Raw genomic sequence first — 23,844 nt, forward strand, 5'->3', positions numbered from 1 at the left:
GGGACCTGGCGGTGGTTCCATGGCGGTGATTTTGGCACCGCAGGAGGTGTCACATAAGCTTTGGGACCTTGCGGTGGATCCATGGCGGTGGTTTTGGCGCCACAGGAGGTGTTCCGTAAGCTTTGGGACCTGGCGGTGGTCCTATGGAGGTGGTTTTGGTGTAGCAGGAGGTGTCACGTAGGCTATGGGACCTGGCGGTGGTCCCATGGCGGTGGTTTTGGTGCCGCAGGAGGTGTCACGTAAGCTTTGGGACCTGGCGGTGGTTCTGTGGCGGTGGTTTTGGCGCCACAGGAGGTGTCGCATAAACTTTGGGACCTGGCGGTTGTCCCATGGCAGTTGTTTTGGTGCCGCAGGAGGTGTCGTGTAAGCTATGGGACCTGGCGGTGGTTCCATGGCGGTGGTTTTGGCACCGCAGGAGGTGTCACGTAAGCTTTGGGACCTGGCGGTGGTCCCATGGCGGTGGTTTTGGCGCCGCAGGAGGTGTCGCTTACGCCATAGGACCTGGCAGTGGTTCCATGGCGGTGGTTTTGGCGCCCAGTAGGTGTCGCGTAAGCTATGGGACCTGGGGGTGGTCCCATGGCGGTGGTTTTGGCACCGCAGGAGGTGTCACTTAAGCCATGGGACCTAGTGGTGGTCACATGGCGGTGGTTTTGGCACCGCAGGAGGTGTTGCTTACGCCATGGGACCTTGCGGTGGTCCCATGGCGGTCATTTTGGCACCGCAGGAGGAGTCGCGTAAGCTTTGGGACCTGGCAGTGGTCCCATGGCGGTGGTTTTGGAGCCAAAGGAGGTGTCACGTAAGCTTTGGGACCTGGCAGTGGTCCCATGGCGGTGGTTTTGGCGCCACAGGAGGTGTCACGTAAGCTTTGGGACCTGGCGGTGGTTCTATGGCTGTGGTTTTGGCGCCACAGGAGGTGTCACATAAACTTTGGGACCTGGCGGTGGTCCCATGGCAGTTGTTTTGGCGCAGCAGGAGGTGTCGCGTAAGCTATGGGACCTGGCGGTGGTTCCATGGCGGTGATTTTGGCACCGCAGGAGGTGTCACATAAGCTTTGGGACCTTGCGGTGGATCCATGGCGGTGGTTTTGGCGCCACAGGAGGTGTTCCGTAAGCTTTGGGACCTGGCGGTGGTCCTATGGCGGTGGTTTTGGTGTAGCAGGAGGTGTCATGTAGGCTATGGGACCTGGCGGTGGTCCCATGGCGGTGGTTTTGGTGCCGCAGGAGGTGTCACGTAAGCTTTGGGACCTGGCGGTGGTTCTGTGGCGGTGGTTTTGGCGCCACAGGAGGTGTCGCATAAACTTTGGGACCTGGCGGTTGTCCCATGGCAGTTGTTTTGGTGCCGCAGGAGGTGTCGCGTAAGCTATGGGACCTGGCGGTGGTTCCATGGCGGTGGTTTTGGCACCGCAGGAGCTGTCACGTAAGCTTTGGGACCTGGCGGTGGTCCCATGGCGGTGGTTTTGGCGCCGCAGGAGGTGTCGCTTACGCCATAGGACCTGGCAGTGGTTCCATGGCGGTGGTTTTGGCGCCCAGTAGATGTCGCGTAAGCTATGGGACCTGGGGGTGGTTCCATGGCGGTAGTTTTGGTGCTGCAGGAGGTGTCGCTTACGCCATGGGACCTTGCGGTGGTCCCATGGCGGTCATTCTGGCGCTGCAGGAGGTGTCGCTTACGCCATGGGAGCTTGCGGTGGTCCCATGGCGGTGGTTTTGGCGCCGCAGGAGGTGTCGCATAAGCTGTGGGACCTGGCGGTGGTCCCATGGCGGTGGTTTTGGTGCCGCAGGAGGTGTCGCGTAAGCTTTAGGACCTGGCGGTGGTTTTGGCGCCACAGGAGGTGTCGCTTAAGCTTTGGGACCTATACAAAATGGTTGGGATAGGTGAGATAGCTAGGGAGCTGGTTGCTAACATAGGATTGATTGTTTTTTGTTAACACTGTAATTGGTGCTGAAATAATTCCGATTTTCATGCAGAAATCCGTTTGGGTGGTTTTTGTAAGCCTCTGATTGGTGCAGAAATTCCGATTTTCATGAAAAAAAAATCCTGTTGTTTTCACTTTAAACTTCTTCTAGGGGCTTCCTTGTGATTGGCTTACAAAATTCCACATTCCGCCGGAATTACGCATCGTTCCGCGGAATTTCCGCTATAGCGCTAAGGCAATTCCGTTCCGATGCGACGGAACGGAATCACCATATTCTGGCCGGAATCGTGGAAAAATGAATTCCGCGTTACACGGTGAGCATCCCTAATTATAATGTAACCAAACTTTGACCCCTCACCCCAGAGTCAGCAGACACATGGTAGCAAATCAGCTATTCCTCCCACCTGGATCCCCCTCCGCCCCACCACCTATCAGAAAGCCAGCACAGCATCCATTTGCAGTCTGTGTTTGGCTTCTGTGCTAGGCAGATCAGGGAGAGTGTGCTGCAGATAGAGAAAGCGTTAGTTATGCCTAGTACACACCATACAATTTTCTGTTATGCTGGGCATACACGGATGCAATTATGCACCGGATTGAGCCGCTGGATCGATGCCGGCGCATCCCCGCTCGTCCGCGCGTGTGCGTGGATCGATTCCCGCTCGTCCCCGCCGGAGGACAATAGCGGGGAATCGAGCGGCTGATAAGGAGCGCCGGCGGGGACGAGCGGGAATCTATCCAGCAGGTCATCGGACCTGTCGGATATTATCAATCGAGCCATCAGCGGCTCGATTGATAAGGAAAAGAAACTCCGTGTATGCCCAGCATAAAGTTGAAAATTATCTATCTGGCAGTAGCACACTAACGGTGGCAACGACGGGTCCGCCGGACCCTCCCGCTGGGCGGACATTCAGCCGACAGTAGTGTGTGTGTACGCGCTGTCGGCGGACTGATAAGGCTGTTTCTGAACGATCCGCTCAGCGGATCATTTAGAAACAGCCTTATCAGTCTGCCGACAGCGCGTACACACACACTACTGTCGGATAAACATCCGTCCAGCTACTGTCGGCTGAATGTCCGCCCAGCGGGAGGGTCTGACGGACCTGTCGTTGCCGGATGTAGTGCGTGTGTACACACCTTTACAGAAAATCTAACAGAAAATTGTATGGTGTGTACCTAGCATAATGCTGGGAATACACGGTGAGATAGCTGCGCCGGATCGAGCCGCTGGCTCGATCCCGGCACATCCCCGCTCATCCCCGCCGGCGCCTGGATCGATCCCTGCTCGTCCCCGTGGGCGCTCCTTATCTTCCGCTCGATTCCCCGCTATTGTCCGCCCACGGGGATCGTGCGGGGTATCGAACCGGCGGGTCATCGGACCTGTCGGAAATTATCAATCGAGCCGCTGATGGGGGATGGGGGGATGATAAGGGGGAAACGTGCCATGTATCCCCAGCATTAGGCCTGTATTCTGTGTCCCCAGTGGAGTTTCTTGCTGCCACAATACTAATTCACCATCTACATAACCCCAGAGCCCTTCTAAAGGCTCTGTTTTGATCTTGTGATATTGATGTTCAATGTGTCCATGCAGTGCACTTTAGCTGTTGCAGACAGGGGCAGTCAGTGCTTAGTGCTACAGTAGTTCACCCTTTTGAGGGCTGTTTTTCTTTTTCTTGCTATTGTTATATGGCAATCCTGGGTGTCCAGTGCACACGTTAGCTGTTGGAGTTGGGTCTGCTGGTCGTATTAGTGCACCAACCATAACCCAATAATCCTGACCTTCATCACCATTACAGGAAACTAGTATCCACTACTGCCCCCTGTATATGGCCTCATTGTAGAATCAGTGTTTTTTTTTAGTCACTTAACTGTCATTGAACTACCTCATCCCGACAGAAGGGTCTGGAAAACTGGGATTGCCTGCACTCCCGCAAACATGCGCACAAGCACAGTGGCCACTACACACCACTACACAAAGACTGCCACTGAAAGGACTAACATTTATGTTCCGGAGGTGTCAACTAGTAAAACAATGATTTGCTCACCTGACGTTATCACTAAAGCACTTTGGGGTTGTTTGCGATGCGTTAAACACGGCGTTTTGTCTGTCATTGGGAACTGGGCATAACCCTTACACTACCTTATCGCTGTGTTCGCATGCCGGACGTTTTAAAGCACTTAATTCCACAAATTTAGGAGTGTACTTTGATTTCTGCCGTTTTCAGATTAAAACACAACTCTGTGTCAACTACATCATTTTTGGTTGGGCTTTTGCCATGGATCCCCCCTTGCCATGGCAAGGTCCAGGTGTTGGCCCCTTGAAACAACTTTTCCAACACTTGTGTAGCCAGGCCCAGAAACAGTTCCTACAGGTTTAAAAATTGTCTGCCCATTGAAGTCTACGGTGGTTCGCCAGAATCGCCTGTTCACAAACTTTTGCGGAAATTCGGGTTTGAGGTTTGCGAACTAAAAATGTAATGTTTGCTACATTACTAATGAGGCTACAATATATAAAAGGAGAATTGTAATATCTTTAAAAAAGTTACATACTCAGCTAAGAGGAAGGAAGGCTCTGGATTCTTTAGAGCCTTCCCGGTCCTCTCTACGACCCCCTGTTCCACCACCGGGCCCTCCGTTCCAGGCTTCCAGCATCTGACCTTGATGTTGAAAAAGTACTCAGGTCTCTAAATACTTCTGAAGACGAGTGGCTCCAAACTGGGCACACACAAGCATGAACTTGAGCCACTTGTCTTCGTAAAAGTAGTTGGAGGCCCAAGTACTTCTGAGGAGCCACCCAAGACACAGCTGATGGGAGATTCGAATGGGAGCCTGGTGGTAGAATCCAGAATCTCCCTTCCTCTAAGGTAAGTATCTAACTTTTTTGTTTTACATTATCGTTGTCTTTTTAAATTGAAAACTAGAGTGGAATTCCATAGTTAGAGCTCATAAATATTTCTGTTGTCATTCTCAGCTCTACTTCGAATAAATGCTGATATATGCCTAAACTTTAAGTGTAGCCTACAAGCTGCTCCAGCCAACACCACTGCATGAAATAAAATATGCCCCTGTTTCAACATTACAGAAGGGTCTTGTCTAAAAAATTCCCTCATCATGTGATTTAGAGAAAAGGTGTTATGAATCTAATGATGTTGTCTCGGCTACAAACATGAAATGTCAGTGAGTCAGAGGCTTTTGAGGTCTCTAAATGGTTTGAGGACTTTGGCAGAATGAGGAAAACAACATCCAGATACGTAGCTTTCGTAGAACTTTGTTGTTATTTTATTATGTGTTATTTTTCCTTATTCAAGTTTTCATGATGTCATTTCAGGGACCTGGGAGCTGAGGGTGGATCTCCAGGACTCTGACTTTGTACAGTTTTCAGCTAAATACAATTCCTTTAAAATTTTGGGAGAATCTGAGAAGTACAAATTGGTGTTGGGAAGCTTTGCAGGTGGCAATGCAGGTAAACAAGCCAGGCAATCTATATCAGCTTTTAGCTACGCATTGCGAACAAGCAGGTCTACATTAGGGATGAACAAAATTTTCAATGGGGATCAATTCCCATTGGTCCAATGAGTGGACCAATAGAGTGGACGAGGCTTACCTTCATATATGAGCAGCACTCTAAATGCAATTGGTTTGTTGTTTACTGAAAAAAAAAAAAAAAAAAAAAAGCAAGAAAAAAAAATGTGTCATGGGTGATTATCCTGCTTAATCAGGTAAGTACAACTGTCTAAAACTAGAAGTCTTTAAAGAGAACCTGTACTGAGTAAAAATATTTAAAATAAACACATGAGGTAACTTCAAATGAACATTACATAGTTACCTTGCCATCAGTTCCTCTCTGAAGCTCACCATTTTCTTCTGACAATAATCCCTTCCAGTTCTGACAATATTCTGTCAGATCTGAAATATATCAGTTGCTGTCAATAAAATATCAGTTGCTGTCAGTTATAGCTGAGAGGAAAACTGATGTACCAGGTAATGTCCATGTTTCCCTATGGCTCAAGTGGGCGATGTTACAGTTTAACTGTGTGCTGACCAGAAAGCTGTTATGGGTAATGGCCATTTTCAAAATGGAGGTCGGAAAATTCCCTTGATCACAGTGAACAAACAGGACGCGGGACAGGAGAAAGACACTGAGGAGTAGACTACATGGAAGGCAAGTATGACTTGTGTATGCTTATTTTGACTTTTAATTTTCAGTTCAGGTTTTCTTTAACCACTAGCCAGGTTTGCGATAGTATATCTATGCCCTGTGGGAACGTCTTCTATTCTCTATGCACGAAGTGCATGAATGTGCACGCCCACAACCCCCTCCCCTCCATGGCGGTGTACTAGTACACCAATTAGTGAATGGGAGCACAGTTCCCATTCACCAATTTAAGTGCCCATGCTCAATGGCCAATGGAAGATACCCTGGGGGACATCTTGTGGCCAAATAGTTAAATTATACCTACATAAAGTTTATATATATAAAAGTGTGTGTGTGTGTGTGTGTGTGTGTGTGTGTGTGTGTGTGCGTGCGTGCGTGCGTGCGTGCGTGCGTGCGTGTGTGTGCCGCGATCACTCGAAAACGCCTTGACCGGTTTGAATGAAACTTGGTACACAGATCCCTTACTACCTGGGATGATTTGTTCTGGGGGTCTCATGTCCCCATTTCACACCTGGGTGGAGCTACAAACAGCAAATCAGATTTCACCCATTCATGTCAATGGAAAAAATGGAAAAGGCTGCCATTCTCACAGTGATCAAGCCAGAGACCCCACACTTGGCACAGTTGGTCACTTGGTGACCAAGGTTACAAATCCAGAAAAAGTGGGAGGAGCATAAAACAGCCAATCAAATTTCAGCCACTCATTTTAAATGGGAAAATGTAAACTGCAGCCATTCTTACACTGTTAATTGCAAGGTTTTCAAACTTGGCACATTTGGTCACTGGGTGAATGAGATTGAGATTCAAGAAAGTGGGTGGAGCCTACAACAGCCAATCAAAATTCACCTATTGATTTTCAAGGGGAATATTTAAACTTCTGCTATTCTCACACTGTTAATGTGTAGAGGCTTCAGACTTGCTACAGTTGGTCATGGGTGACTGGGGTCCAAATTCACTAAAGGGGCGGGGGCCACAAACTGCCAATCAGATTTCATTGCTGGATAAACTGCTTCCATTCACACATTTTTGATGCCAGGAACCCAAAAGTTTACAAACGTGGTCATTGAGTGATTGTGTGTCAAGGTTACAAACAGGGGGCAGAGCCAAAACAAATTTTACTGGGAAAGTATAAACTGCAGCCATTCTTACACTGTTAATGGCTGAGTTCTCAAACTTTGCACAGTTGGTCATTGGGTGACTGGGATCAATATTGAGGGAAGTGGGTGGAGCCTAAAAAAAGCCAATCAAAATTCACCTGTTGATTTTCAAGGAGAATATTAAAATTACTGCCATTGTTGCACTGTTAATGGCACAAGCCTCAAACCTGATATAGTTGGTCACTGGGTGACTGAGGTTCATTTTAAGAAAGGGGGCGGAGCTACAGACAGCCAATCAGATTTGTTTAATTTAAAAGGCAATATACAAATTATTGATACCGAGGACCCCAAAGTTTATAAACCTGGTAATTGAGTCACTGTATGTAAAGGTTAGAAAAAGTGGGCAGCGCCATCAACTACATTTTTTACATGGGAAAATATAAACTGCAACCATTCTTACACTGTTAATGGCAGGGTTCTCAAACTTGACACAGTTGGCAACTATGTGACTTAATATTAATATTTAGAAATGCGGGTGGAGCCTTCAACAGCTAATTAAAATTCACCTGTTGATTGTCAAGGGGAATATTTACATTGCTACCATTCTTACACTGTTAATGGTAGAGGCCTCAAACCTGATACAGTCATTCATTGGGTGACTAGAGTCCAAATTCAACAAAGGGGGTGGAGCCACAAACAGACAATGTGATTTGTTAGATTGATTTCAGCCTTTCTGTTATTGGCAGGGTTCTCAAACTTTGCACAGTTTGTCACTGGGTGACTGGGATAAATAATTAGGAAAATGGGTGGAGCCTACAACAGCCAATCAAACTTCACCTGTTGATTTTCAAGGGGAATAGTTAAATTGCTGTAATTCTTACACTGTTAATAGCAGATGACTTAAACCTGGTACAGTTGGTCACTGGGTGACTGGGATCCAAATTCACTAAAGGGGGTGGAGCCCCAAACAGCTAATCAGATTTCTTTGCTGGATAAACTGCTTCCATTCACTCAATTTTGATGCCAGGAACCCAAAAGCTCACAAACCTGGTCATTGAGTGACTGTGTGTCAAGGTTAGAAAAGTGGGTGGAGTTAAATACAAATTTCACTGGGAAAATGTAAACTGCAGCCCTTCTTCACTGTTAATGGCAGGGTTCTCACACTTTGCACGGTTGGTTACTGGGTGACTGGGATTCATATTCAGAAAAGTGGGTGGAGCCTAAAAAAGCCAATCAAAATTCACCTATTGATTTTCAAGAGGAATATTTACATTGCTACCATTCTTACACTCTTAATAGCAAAGGCCTCAAATCTGGTACAGTCAGTCACTGGGAGACTGGGATTTATATTCTGAAAAGGGGGCAGGCCACAGTCAATCACATTTGTTTAATTTCAATGGGAAAATGCAACTTAATGATGCCAAGGACCCCGAAGCTCATAAACTTGCTCATTGAGTAACTGAATGTCAAGGTTAGAAACAGTGGGCGGAGCCAAAAACAACCAACTTTTTAAATGGGAAAATATAAACTGTTAATGGCAGGGTTCCCAAACTTGACACAGTTAGTCACTGGGTGACTGGGATTAATATTCAGAAAAGTGGGTGGAGTCTACAAAGCTAATCAAAATTCCCCTGTTGATTTTCAAGGGGCATATTGAAACTGCTGCCATTCTTAACACGGTTAATGGCAGAGGCTTCAAACTTGCTACAGTCGGTCATTATGTGACTAGGGTTCAAATTCACTAAAGGGGTGGAGGCACAAACAGCCAATCAGATTTATTTGCTGGATAAACTGCTTCCATTCACACAATTTTGATGCCAGGAACCCAAAAGCTCACAAACTTGGTCACTGAGTGACAGCGTGTCAGGTTACAGAAAGTGGGTGGAGTCAAATATACATTTCACTGGGAAAATGTAAACTGCAGCCCTTCTTCACTGTTAATGGCAGACAGGGGCGTTCCTTGGGTCCTTGGAGATCGGTGGCACCTAGAGGCACTAGGTGAGGGGCAAACAATGGGCGTGGTCATGCAGTGAGTGGGCGTGGCCATGGGTGGGGCCAATCATACATTAGATTAGGACAGCGGTGGCGAACTTTTTGGAGCGCCAAACTGCAACCCACAAGTCACTTATCTATCGCAAAGTGGCAACAGCAATTTAAACTAAATACTATACAATCGTTTTAACACATACATGAACATTATGGAAAATCCAAGTTTAAAAACTGTGAAGATAAACAATTTCATCCATCCTACTGCTGAAAAAATATATTCATTTTTTTAGAACCTCCCAGTTTTATTTTCTGTTTTAAAAAGCTAAAAAAAGTAGGTTTAATGCTATTGTCTTATATGATGATGATTCAGCTTTTCCCATAGTCTCGCAGTTAGCAATCATGTGACCCCCAACAAGACAAATTCCGCAATCATGAGGCCCCTATCAAGACAAATTCAGAAATCATGAGGCCCCCAACAAGACAAATTCAGCAATCATGAGGCCCCAACATGACAAAGTCAGCAAGCGTGAGGCCCCCAACAAGACAAATTCAGCAATCATGAGGCCCACAACAAATCATGAGGCACCCAACAAGACAAAGTCAGCAAGCGTGAGGCCCCCAACAAGACAAATTCAGCAATCATGAGGCCCCCAACAAATCATGAGGCACCCAACAAGACAAATTCAGCGATCTTGAGGCCCCCAACAAATCATGAGGCCCCCAACAAGACAAATTCAGCAATCATGAGGCCCCCAACAAGACAAATTCAGCAATCATGAGGCCCCCAACAAGACAAATTCAGCAATCATGAGGCCCCCAACAAGACAAATTCAGCAGTCATGAGGCACCCAACAAGACAAATTCAGCAGTCATGAGGCACCCAACAAGACAAATTCACCAGTCATGAGGCACATAAATAGACAGCATTTCACATAAATAGGCAGAATGCCCCCTTAATATGGTAGACACCTCTCACCTGGCTTCTGAATTCTCCTCTACTGTCTTCTGTGCCTGGCAATACTGTTTTTGGCTGGATTGGGGATGATGTGTGAGCTTAAAGGCCTGGCAGTGATGCTGTGGCCTGGCTGGCAGTGATGCTGTGGCCGAAGTTGTGGCTGGGTTGGCTGTCGGTGATGCTGGGCTGGGTTGGCTGGTTGAAGTAAATGCTGGCCTGACTGGTGGTGATGCTGTGGCCTTTTTGACAGTGATTCTGGGCTGGTTGGCTGGTGATGATGCTGGGCTGGCTGGCCTGGATAGTTTAGGTAGCGACAGGTGCCCCCTAGTTAAGGTAGCGCCAGGAGTACCCCAGTTTAGGTAGTGACAGGAGCCCCCCAGCTCATTTAGTGATAGGAGCCCCCCAGTGTATGTAGTGACAGGCACCCCCCAGTTAGATAGTGAGTGACAGCAGGGACCCTCAGTTAGACAGTGAGTGAGTAACAGCAGGGACCCCCAGTTAGATAGTGAGTGACAGCAGGGACCCCCAGTTAGATAGTGAGTAAAAGCAGGGACCCCCGTTAGGTATCGAGTGACAGCAGGGACCCCCGTTAGGTAGTGAGTGAGTGACAGGGACCCGTTAGGTAGTAAGTGACAGCAGGGACCCCCATTAGGTAGTGAGTGACAGCAGAGACCCCCAGTTAGGTAGTGAGTGACAACAGGGACCCCAGTTAGGTAGTGAGTGACAGCAGGGACCCCCATTAGTTAGTGAGTGACGGCAGGGACCCCCATTAGATAGTGAGTGACAGCAGGGACCCCCAGTTAGGTAGTGAGTGACAGCAGGGACCCCCAGTTAGATAGTGAGTGACAGCAGGGACCCCCAGTTAGTGAGTGACAGCAGGGACCCCCATTAGTTAGTGAGTGACAGCAGGGACCCACATTAGGTAGTGAGTGACAGCAGGGACCCCCATTAGTTAGTGAGTGACAGCAGGGACCCCCATTAGGTAGTGAGTGACAGCAGGGACCCCCATTAGTTAGTGAGTGACAGCAGGGACCCCCATTAGTTAGTGAGTGACAGCAGGGGACCCCCATTAGGTAGTGAGTAACAGCAGGGACCCCCAGTTAGGTAGTGAGTGACAACAGGGACCCCCAGTTAGATAGTGAGTGACAGCAGGGACTCCCAGTTAGGTAGTGACAGCAGGGACCCCCATTAGTTAGTGAGTGACAGCAGGGACCCCCATTAGTTAGTGAGTGACAGCAGGGACCCCCATTAGTTAGTGAGTGACAGCAGGGACCCCCATTAGTTAGTGAGTGACAGCAGGGACCCCCATTATTTACTGAGTGACAGCAGGGACCCCCATTAGTTACTGAGTGACAGCAGGGACCCCCGTTAGGTAGTTAGTGAAAGCAGGGACCCCCGTTAGGTAGTGAGTGAAAGCAGGGACCCCCGTTAGGTAGTGAGTGACAGCAGGGACCCCCATTAGTTAGTGAGTGACAGCAGGGACCCCCAGTTAGGTAGTGAGTGACAGCAGGGACCCCCGTTAGGTAGTGAGTGACAGCAGGGACCCCCATTAGGTAGTGAGTGACAGCAGGGACCCCCATTAGGTAGTGAGTGACAGCAGGGACCCCCATTAGGTAGTGAGTGACAGCAGGGACCCCCAGTTAGGTAGTGAGTGACAGCAGGGACCCCCATTAGGTAGTGAGTGACAGCAGGGACCCCATTAGGTAGTGAGTGACAGCAGGGACACTACCATTAGGTAGTGAGTGAAAGCAGGGACCCCCGTTAGGTAGTGAGTGACAGCAGGGACCCCGTTACTTAGTGAGTGACAGCAGGGACCCCCAGTTAGGTAGTGAGTGACAGCAGGGACCCCCGTTAGGTAGTGAGTGACAGCAGGGACCCCCGTTAGTTAGTGAGTGACAGCAGGGACCCTATTAGGTAGTGAGTGAGTGACAGCAGGGACCCCCGTTAGGTAGTAAGTGAGTGACAGGGAGCCCCGTTAGGTAGTGAGTGCCAGGCGCGCTCCCCACCCCACCTACCTTGCCGGCCGCGTCAGGCCTCAGGATCAGCGGGCGACCTGACCAGATAGAGCGGGCGCCGGGCACAAATATGCGGAAGTGATGTCACTTCCGCATATAAGCGGTGTCCACTAGGTCCTAGCTCCCGCTCTATCTGGTTGCCCGACGCTGATCGAGGTCTGACGGCTGACGCTGCTGTGTGGCAGTAGGGACAGCCGGGGGGCAGCGGCGGCAGGGAGATCCGTGGCACCCCAGGACAGATTGGGCGCACGGGCCCCCCCCAAAAATAGGGCTAGCGACGCCCCTGATGGCAGGGTTCTCAAACTTTGCACAGTTTGTTACTGGGTGACCAGGGTTAAATGAGGAAATTGGGTGGAGCCTACAACAGACAATCAAAATTCCCCTGTTGATTTTCAAGGTGAATATTAAAATTGCTGACATTCTTGCACTGTTAATGGCACAAGCCTCAAACCTGGTACAGTTGGTCATTGGGTCACTGAGGTTCAAATTCAGAAAAGGGGGTGGAGTCACAAACAGCCAATCAGATTTGTTTCATTTCACTGGGAAAATACAAATTATTGAAGCTAAGGATCCCAAAGCTCACAAACTTTGTCACTGAGTGACTTTGTGTCCAGGTTACAAAAAGTTGGTGGAGCCAAAAACAAATTTCACTGGGAAAATATAAAGTTCAGCCATTCTTACACTGTTAATAGCAAGGCCCTCAAACTTTGCCCAGATGGTCACTGGGTGACTAAGATTAATATTTAGGGAAGTGGGTGGAGCCTATAACAACTAATCAAAATTCACATGTTGATTTTCAAGGGGAATATTTAAATTGCTGCCATTTTTACACTGTTAATAGCAGATGCCTCAAACCTGCAACATTTGGTCATTGGGTGACTGGGGTTCAAATGCTGGAGAGGGGCGAAGCCACAAGCAGCCAATCTGATATGATTAATTTCTATGGGAATATACAAATTATTGATGCCAAAGACAGCAAAGCTCACAAACTTGGTCATTGAGTATTTGTGTGTTAGGGTTAGAAAAAGTGGGTGGAGCCAACACCAGCCAAATACATACCCAGGCAACGCCGGGTCATCAGCTAGTTTATAAATAAAAGTGCATACTGGTACATATACCATTAAAATGATCCCCTTACCTGAACCCAATCTCCCATAGTTAACATAATAAAATATTTGCATAAAAAAAAGACATTTAAAATAAATAAATAAATAGTTGCCTTATGGATTTTTTTAATACGTATGTCATGAGGGTATATTACTGTTATATTTACAAATGAGGTCTTGTAATTAGTGACGGATTCAAAATAGAAAAACTACACCTTGAGGTTGGGAGCACACATGGCAGAAACGTTTGCGGAGTGTAAAATGCTGCGATTTATGCAGCAATGTTAGTCTATGGGACACAGAAGGAGCTGTGTAGTACTTGCGATTTACAGTAAGCGTTTTGCAGATGCTGGTAGTGTTGCATAATATGCAGGCTGGCTGCCAAAATGCATATATTGAAAGTCTATGGTAACGTATATAGGTTGAGTTTTTCATGCATTTTCTGCAGCATTTTCAATTAAAAAGTAAAGATCTCTGATGTGTTTCCACTTCCTGTTGTCTTCGTAATGATTTGCATATATTTAAATAAAACACGCATGAAAATTGCATCTGTGTTAAAAATCGCAAAACCCAAACGCACCAAAAACGCAATACAAAAACGCAAACGCACTTACGGAAACTGCAGGATTTTAACACTATGCTATGTGTGTACCTAGCCTCACTGAGTCCCTCCCCACCTTATAAAAGGCAGGCAGCGTCAGGCAGTGGACTCACTCCTGTGCCTGCAGTAATTAATGAAGGGTTAGCTGCTGCAGACTCTCATAGGGAAAGCTTAGGCTCTTGTAGGATTCTTAGCTTGCTCCTTGCTGATTGTTATTGCTAAAAAAAAAAGCACCCCTCAACAGCTCTTTTGAGAGCTAATCTTGTTCTTGTGATCTCTTTTTTTTTTTTCTGTGTGTCCCACTGACAGTTCTGTTGCATAGACGGCCTTGGTAATTCCTACTGTGTGTGTCACTGCCAGGCCCAGCACATTCAGTGACCACCTGTGTGTGTGCCAGGTGCACATTGTAATACCCATCACTGCATATACTTACCTACCTGTTGTTCACAGTGCATCCACCCACCTACCTACCTGTTGTTCACTTCAGTGCACCCACCCACCTACGTGAGCGCACGTAGTGTCACTGTGCCTGTCCGGTACCTGTCTGTGTGTGACAGGTGCACATTGTAATACCCACTGCATATACCTGTCACTGTGCACCCACCCACCTATGTGAGCGCACGCAGTGTGATATACCACTAGGGGCGCTCACCGTATTTTGCGGAATTCCGTTTTTCACGATTCCCGTTGGAAATTGGTGATTTTGTTCCGTCGCATCGGAACGGAATTGCCTTAGCGATCCGACGGAATGCCGGAATTGCAATGCGGAATTCCGTCAGTATGCAAATTTTTGTACGCCAATCACAAGGAAGATCCTAAACAGAAGCTTCTAAAAGGATTTCTGCATGAAAATAGGAATTTCTGCACCAATTAGAGTCTTAAGAATAACCAACCAATCCTACGTTAGCAACCAGCTCCCTAGCTACCTATCAGCAGCTATCCCACCGATTTTGTATATAAGAGAGGTGTGCAGTCAGGAAGCTTGTGGTTTCAGTCTGGTGTTGGGGAGAGAGGAGAGACAGACCTATACTAGTTGTTTTCACATAAAACAAAAGTCTTTTTCAAGACTGTATATAAACCAAAAGTCTTTTTAAAGACTCTGTGAGAGAGTGTTAGAGTGTGAGCTATATTAGTAGTAGTAAGCTAGCTGTATTTGTGAGAGAGTGACAGTAGATTGTTAGTTTGAGGGAGAGATTGTAGTGTAGTGTGCTAGTAGTTGCTGCAGAGCCAGCCAGCCAGGCTGCAGGCTTAGGGCCCGTTCAAATCACAAATGCGGATGGCCATGCGTGCGGAACGCGTGCGGACCGCAACGCGTACGAACGCATGGCCATCCGCGTTTGTGTGCATTGCGTGGCTGATCCCATCACTGAAAAGTGAATGGGACAGCCACGCGTTTTAGCAAAATCTGCGTGCAGCATGCGTTCCCGGACCGCACAGGTCCGGAACGCATGCAGTGTGAACATCAGACATTGCACGCTATGCGTGTTTCCAAAACGCGGCTGGAAACGCGTGCAGTGTGAACGGGCCCTTAGTGTTTCACAGAGTGAGAGTGAGTTAGGTGTTTGATTTGGAGCAGTGCTTTTCGGCGCTGCTAGATTTGGGCTCAGCCAGCACCGCCATAGACTGTAATGGGAATAAGTCTATAGCAGCGCTCAGTGAGTAACGTCGGCTCCGTCAGAAGACGGAGCTGAAGTTGCTTAAAAAACAAAATAATTCGGACTCCAGCAATCGCTGGAAGCCAAATGATTTCATTCCCCCACTATCCATGGCGGCCTGGAGGGGGAATAGTAATTAAAACGGCCCGGACTTGTGCAGAAGCAGGATCAGCCATATACCGGCTGTAACCTGCGCCCAAGTCTACCGGCGCCTATTTCAAATGTATGCGTTTGATTAGTCATTGATTAGTTGAGTGAGTGTAGTGCAAGTTTTTTTTTTTTTTTTTTTTTTTTTAATTTTAACCACTTCTCTACCACAGGTTTTTTCCCCTTCAAAAGCTCTTCACATTCATTCGGTAATAACTTTATCACTAATTATAACACTGAAATGATCTATACATTATTTTTTACCGGAAAAACTAGGCTTTCTTTGGGCAGTACTTTATGCTAAGAATTATATTAGTTTATATGGATTTGACAGGGAAGAAGAAGCAAAAAATGAAAAAAATCACCATTTCTCAGCTTTCAGCTATTGTAGTTAAAAAATAAATTGTGCTATTGTAAATAAAACAGACACATTTTATTTGCCAATTTGTCCCGGCTTTTACAATGTTTAAATTGTGTCCCTAGTACAAAGTATGGCGATAATATTTTATTTTGGGTTAGGGGTGAAGGAGTTTCAAAAATAATGAAAATGTGTTTAATGTTCCTATGGTAAGTGAATAATGGTGTATTTGGAAGTAGTTTTACTTTTTGGCCACAAGATGGTGCTATACATACTCAGTTTTCTAAAAATAGAAAACAGAACCAAATATTTATATGTGTTTATAGGTGTTTGTAAACAAGGACGTAGAAAAGCGTGGCAGAAGTTGCTAAGTGGTTAATTGTTTTTTTTTGTTTTCTTTATTTTGTTTTTTTGATTTATTTTCTTTATTTCACCCCTTATTTTCTGATCTGTTCTGTTGCTCATACCCATTCTTCAATAAAGTTTGTGGCCCAAAACAATGGAGCGAGGGCAGCAGCAATTTTCTGCCACTCCTACAAGGAAATGGAATGATGGTGGTGTTGGTAGATCACATCAAGTACGTGATAAGGTTGAGGGTGGCAGCAGCAGCAGGAAGCGTTCCCACTTGGTCAGAGATGTCTTCCCTTTGTTCGCAGCACACAGGAAAATTTTGTCAGAGCAGGAGGCGAAGACAGTTGTGGATTATTTTGATCAGGAACCCTCTACCCAGTCTGAGGAACTTGAAGCTAGTTGCAACAGCGCCAGTAGTGGCTGCCAGGTTCCTCATGACCAGAACCCGACCGCAGCTGTTTCTCTTGATGAGGTTGTTTCCTCCCAGTACACTGTTCCAGAAGTAAAGCACACCTACATTGCTGAGAGAGATGTGCAGAAGCTTTGGAGGAGATAATGGGACCAAGCTCCCAAGAAGTGGTGGGTTCTGTGGTGACAGAAATGGCCACTGTGTTTTCTTCATCCAGTGTCACTAGTCAACATCATCATCACCACCACTCAACTACAGAGGTGTTTGGTGGCCAGGTGGAGGGTCCAGAAGAGTCACTTATTGAACTGGATGATATTTTGGATGATGAGGTGGCTGATCAAACGTAGTTGCCACCTGTTGGTTTAGGCACTAGCAGGCGTGAGCAGCCTGTAGAAACAGAGCAGACAGTTGGCCAGCAGCCTGCAAGTGCCTTCCCATCTGTAAGTACCCGCCACCAGTCCAATGCTGATCATCGAGGTGCTAGAACAGGTCGCACCACTGCTGGACGTGCACGCACGTCCCCTGCATGGCATTTATTTTAGTGTTCTGGAAGAGGATGAATCCAGGGCAGTCTGTTGTGTGTGCCATAAATCGGTGAGCAGAGGCAAATCGGGCACCGGGTTGGGCACTTCAGGGCGGGAGTTTGAATATGTAAAAAATTACAATCAGATGGGTGGAGGAAAAGCAGCAGCAACAGGCCCCTCCTCTTTTTTTCTAGTCATCCCCCTGTCCCTATCCAACCTGCTCCTCAGTCCCATTCAAATTCAAATCCCTCTGCATGCCAGGCTGGTAGAGGACTTCAGACCTCGGCACGCACCTCGTCATCACCCTTGGTTTCCTCTGAATCACCAGTGTTCCAGCGTCCGGCATTTGTGCCAGAAATGTTGCGGAGGAAGCGGATGCTCCCTACAAGTGATCCGTTTTTAGTGAAAAATAATGCGCTCGTGGCAAGGCTGTTGGGCCAACAGCTGCTGCCCTACCAGTTTGAGGACTGTGCCCCCTTCTGCAGACTGATGATGAACAGTCTCTTTGCCTGATGAAAGGAGGACTTGGTCTCCTGAAACGCGTTGCAATATATTTTAATAAATCTTAACACTATACGGCAGCCGCCGATTCTTCTTTCCTACACGCATTGCTGCATTACAATCAGACTACCACTCCAACTGCCCGTGAACTGCCTGTGCAAGACTCATGGAGCAGCGTGGAGCTTTGCTTTTAGATCCCTCAATCCTGGAGCTGATGCTTTGAAATCCACCACAATCTGTTTGTGCAACCGCATATAGCGGACTCGCACACAGACAGGGTGTACAACTTCAGAGCCGCTCACTGCCTGCCAACAACCATCCGAGTGAAGGAGGAATCCAGCTTCCTTTGTGCCTGATCCCTGGCTAGAGGGATAAAAGCCTACACGCTGGCTACTCCTGTACAGGCTCTCCAGCAACTTCTAGAGGTGAGATTATTCTGAATTCACCTAATCTACTGCTGTACTGTTCCCCTGAGTGCGCTCGGTCTCTTCTTGTCTCAAACACAGATACTTTTGCCACCGAGGTGGATACCAAGAGCAGCACCTTTATCCTTCCCCTCTTCTACCCTGCCACACTGATCGCTCCTTCTGTTTGCCGGAAGTAAACTGCCTGCTTTTTTTCCAAATATGATGATGAACAGTGTTGCTCCACAATGGAGGATCCCCAGCCGCCATTATTTTGCCAGGAATGCTATCCCTGCCCTTCACCAGCACATTGTGGAGTGTGTCGGCCGGTCTATGGATCATGCTGTCGGTGGCAAGGTGTACTTCACTATGGATGGCTGGAGCAGCAGGCACGGGCAGGGAAAGTATCTCACTTTTACCGCCCATTGGGTCACCCTCCATTGTGCTGCTGAGGAGGGTGCAAGATCTGGGGCATCTCAGCTGGTGGTGCCGCCACGTGGGTTAAAGGAGAAGCCTGTTCCACTTCCCTCTGCTACCTGTTCTGTCCAAAGCCAGTCTGCCGTTGCTAAGCCTCCCAGCAAGTGGTCCCGCTCATACACTGGTCTGCACAGCACCATCGATGCCAAGCAGTGCTGAAAATGGAATCAATGGACGAGAACAGGCAAACCGGATCTGTAATCCTTGCAGCCTTACATGAGCAGATTCGGCAGTGGGAGGGATGCCTGCACGGGGCGGTTCTGCTAGCGATGCAATCTTGAGATGGCGTCCAACTGAAGCCTCCCACCTGAATGCTAATGGCTGCTAGATGTGGTATGGCAGGTAAAGGGTGTATGACAGTGCATCCTGATTGGCTGACGAGCACCTGCTGACCAATTTCAAATGTAGCTGGATGCATGTACTGCTGTGTTCTATTGCTTGTGTGTGTTGAATTTAGCATTACGTATGGAGGCAGTGTTGGTGGGTTTTCCGGATGTGAGAGGTCCAGAGCCTGGGTGTGAGAGGTCCAGGCCCACCTGCACTCCCCTCCAGGTATCACGTGTTGGCCTTGGGGCCCCGGCCAGTGAGAGAGGTCCGGGGCCCCTGGCCATCGTGTGAACCACTCGTGTGTTTTTGATGTATACACATGCAAGATGTTTTAAAGCACTTTAGGCCATGCCCCCCACCAGGTGTTAGGCTACTTGAAACATCTTTTCCATCACTTTTGTGGCCAGCATAACTGTTTCTAGTTTTCAAAGTTCGCCTCCCCATTGAAGTCTATTGCGGTTCGTGAAAGTTTGCGCGAATCGAACGTTTGGTGAAGGTTCGCGAACCTAAAATCGGAGGTTCGGGCCATCTCTAGTTGTAATAACCGGGACATATGGACAAATGAAATAAGTGGGTTTTAATTACAGTAGCATGTTTATTTTAAAACTATAATGGCTGAAAACAGAGAAATAATGAATTATTTCAATTTTTTCTTATTATTCACATTAAAATGCATTTAGCATAAAATAATTCTTAGCAAAACATACAAAAACACCCAAAGAAATCTTAATTGGTAGCGAAAAAAAAAACAAGGTATAGATAATCTTGCTGTGATTAGTAGTGATAAAGTTACTGGTGAATGAAAGGGAGGAACTCTGAAATTTAGAAATTGCGCTGGCTCTCAAGGGAAAAACCCTGCAGTGGTGAAGTGGTTAATATTGTGCTATAAATATAGAATTCAATATAATTACTATATCAGTAGTAATAATGTTGTCTAAATGGCAGTCAATTCAACTTTTCTATTGCAAAAAAATGATATTTACTAAAGCTGATGAGAAAAATACACACAGACATAGTATTTAACCACCCTGGCGTTCTGATTAAATCGCCAGGGTGGCTGCGGGAGGGTTTTTTTTAAATAAAAAAAAAACTATTTCATGCAGCCAACTGAAAGTTGGCTGCATGAAAGCCCACTAGAGGGCGCTCTGGAGGAGTTCTTCCGATCGCCTCCGGCGGCCAGAAGTAACACGGAAAGTTTCGCAAACACGTGTTTCGCTTACCTCGTCGCCATGGCGACGAGCGTAGTGACGTCATGGACGTCAGCCGACGTCCTGACGTCAGCCGCCTCCGATCCAGCCCTTAGCGCTGGCCGGAACTGTTTGTTCCGGCTACGCTGGGCTCGGGTGGCTGGGGGGACCCTCTTTCGCCGCTGCACGCGGCGGATCGCTGCGCTGCAGCGGCGATCAGGCAGCACACGCGGCTGGCACAGTGCCGGCTGTGTGTGCTGCTTTTTATTTGGTGAAAATCGGCCCAGCAGGGCCTGAGCGGCAGCCTCTGGCGGTGTTGGACGAGCTGAGCTCGTCCAGACCGCTCAGCTGGTTAATATGCATTTGTGCATGTATATAGCTCTGACTTAATCTAAACTAATCCCATTTACACAGGGGTCGAGTGGTGCATGGACGCGGGTGAACGGCGTCCACTTACTATTTCCAGAGAGTGGACGCCGTTCACCCTGCCATGTTCGGAGGGGAGCAGCGCAGTGGAAGGAAAGCTGTGAGCAGCGGTGGAGAAGGGGGGCAATCTCCCCCCTTCCCTCACCTTAGGTGCTCTCCTTCCCTCGCTCTCCCCTCCTGAAGTAATGTGCGGGCAGCCGGCAGCAGGCGGGACTTACCTCTCCTCGTTTCGGCACCGGATCTGCGTGCCGCTGCTCTGGTCTGGACCAGACCAGACTTTCGGCACGCAGATCCGGTGTTCCGACGACGAGGAGAGGTAAGTCCCGCCCGCTGCCGGCTGCCCGCACGTTACTTCAGGAGGGGAGAGCAAGGGAAGGAGAGCACCTAAGGTGAGGGAAGGGGGGGGGGGAGATGACCCCCCCCCCTTCTCCACCGCTGCTGACAGCTCTCCTTCCACTGCGCTGCTCCCCTCCTGCTGGGGGACACCTGACTACCTATTCTGGGGACGTATACCCCCTGACTACATATACTGGGCACATATACCCCTGGCTACATATACTTTGCACATATACCCATGGCTACATATATACTGGGCACATATACCCCCTGACTACATATACTGGGCACATATACCCCCTGACTACATATACTGGGCACATATACCCCCTGTCTACATATACTTTGCACATATACCCCTAGCTACATATATACTGGGCACATATACCCCCTGACTACATATACTGGGCACATATACCCCCTGACTACATATACTGGGCACATATACCCCTGGCTACATATACTGGGCACATATACCCCTGGCTACATATACTGGGCACATATACCCCTGGCTACATATACTGGGCACATATACCCCTGGCTACATATACCACTGGGCACATATACCCCTGGCTACATATACCCCTGGCTACATATACTGGGCATGTATACCCCTGGCTACATATACTAGGCATGTATACCCCCGGCTACATATACTGGGGATATATACCCCTGGCTACATATACTAGGCACATATACCTCTGGATACATATACTGGGGACTACTATACTCATGGCTACTTATACTGGGGACACCTATAGACCTGGCTACCTATGCTGGGGGTACCTATTTTGGGGGAACTGCTGTCAGATTATCTGCATTCTTGTGGAACCGCTGTTATGTATTTTGGGGTACAGCTGCCAGATTATGTGTATGTTAGGGGAACGGCTGCTGCCAGATTACGTGTATTTTGGGGAACAGCTGCCAGATTATGTGTATGTTAGGGGAACGGCTGCTGCCAGATTACGTGTATTTTGGGCAACTGCTGCCAGATTATGTGTATGTTTGGGGGACCACTGCTGCCAGATTATATGTATTTTGGGTGCTAAGTGTATTTTGGGTGATCTGCTGCCAGGTTTCGCGTATTTTTGGGAACTGCTTCCAAATTATGTGTATGTTGGGGGAACTGCTGCTGCCACATTATCTATTTTGGGGGAACCACTGCCATTTTATCTGTATTTTGGAGGAACTTCTGCCAGATTATGTGTCTTTTTGGTGAAATGCTGTCAGATTACATCTATTTTTGGGGGATACACTACGGCAGAGCTCAAACTTCCCTGGCAGACCTTTTACATCACTGCTAAGGTCGTGTATATTTGGCCCCACCCATGACCACGCCCAAATTATGCTTGACCACGCCCATTTTTGGCGCGCCGCGCTCAGCGCAGATGTTTTCCAGGTGAGTCCACTCACCTCTTTTCCCAGGACTAAGACCCCTGCATTTACAGATATGTATCAAGGTGGCCATACATGGTACAATTTTTAATTTTTTTTTCGATTAGATAATTTAGTTCAATTATTCCGTTAGATCGAATATAAAGATTTTTCCAGCATGTCCGATCAGATTTTTCTAGAAAAAATGGGATAATTGTTCAAATTTCTTGATAAAAAAAAAAATATTTTCAACTTTCATTCGATTTGATCATTTAGATTGAATAAACGGGATAATCAAACGTTTTTATTGTACCATGTATGGCCATCATCAGATATATATCTCAATCCTGCTCTGAGGGCTCGTTCGCATCTGAGATGAGGTTAGTGAAAGGTCAAAGGTCAATGCATACACTTACTGCAATGAGTATGCATACAGGAAGACAGATTTTGGGGATTTTGAGCTGTAACTGTGTGCGGCGAAACGCAATGCACAAAAACGCAGCGTTAGATATAAAATGAAAGTCTATGTGCATGAATGAATATTAAGAGCAAATGTAGGCGGAATATTATATTTATTAAAGGATTACAAATAGAGGCAGAAAGTAATGATGAGCATAATGACCTAATTATGATTATGCAAAATTTTGTGTAATTTGCGAAATTACGATTACGGCCATAATTGAAATTTTGCAAATTTCAAAAAATTTCGCAACATTTTGTGTTTATGGAGAATTTCATAAATACGATCGTTTAGGTAACGCAAATGTAATGATTGGTGTCAGCTAAACAGATTTTCTGATTATTGATGATCTGCAGTATCACCAATAATACAGATGCTATACCTGATTATGTGGTGATCTGCAGAATCACCAATAATGCTAGTATACCCAGACACAGGACTACCAATGTGAGATAGTGTTTGGTGCAACAGTAATGAGGAATATGAAATCTCCCAAGGAGCGGGTGATTCAGACAATACTGCAGCCTCTGATCACCTGAGGAGCAGGCGAGTCAGGCTGTACTGTAGTTAGAGGACACCTGTGGCGGAGGTATCACCAACTGAGCTACAGAGAATGATCACCTGAGGAGCGTGTGATTAAGACTATACTGCAGCCAGTGGACACCTGAGGAGCAGGTGTTACAGACAGTGCTGCAAATGATATTCACCTGAGGAGCAGGTGATTAAGACTATACTGCAGCCAGTGGACACCTGAGGCGCAGGTGTTACAGACAGTGCTGCAAAGGATATTCACCTGAGGAGCAGGTGATTTACGACTACACTGCAGCCAAGGGACACCTGAGGAGCAGGTGTTACAGACAGTGCTGCAAAGGATATTCACCTGAGGAGCAGGTGATTAAGACTATACTGCAGCCAGTGGACACCTGAGGAGCAGGTGTTACAGACAGTGCTGCAAATGATATTCACCTGAGGAGCAGGTGATTAAGACTATACTGCAGCCAGTGGACACCTGAGGAGCAGGTGTTACAGACAGTGCTGCAAAGGATATTCACCTGAGGAGCAGGTGATATACGACTACAC

At 47.3% G+C, this 23,844-nt stretch overlaps 1 protein-coding gene across 2 annotated transcripts in view; it reads left to right on the plus strand.

The window, feature by feature from the left end:
• The window catches only part of LOC137527917 (ficolin-1-like), an 86,743-nt gene that overhangs the window by 38,615 nt on the left and 24,284 nt on the right, over nucleotides 1–23,844 (plus strand). For both annotated transcript variants that reach the window (XM_068248981.1, XM_068248982.1), the window contains one exon: nucleotides 5,238–5,372. In XM_068248981.1, the coding sequence (XP_068105082.1) occupies nucleotides 5,238–5,372 (135 nt within the window). The remainder of the gene's footprint in view (nucleotides 1–5,237; nucleotides 5,373–23,844) is intronic.

Source organism: Hyperolius riggenbachi, chromosome 8 (assembly GCF_040937935.1).
Source record: "Hyperolius riggenbachi isolate aHypRig1 chromosome 8, aHypRig1.pri, whole genome shotgun sequence".
Lineage (NCBI taxonomy): Eukaryota > Metazoa > Chordata > Amphibia > Anura > Hyperoliidae > Hyperolius > Hyperolius riggenbachi.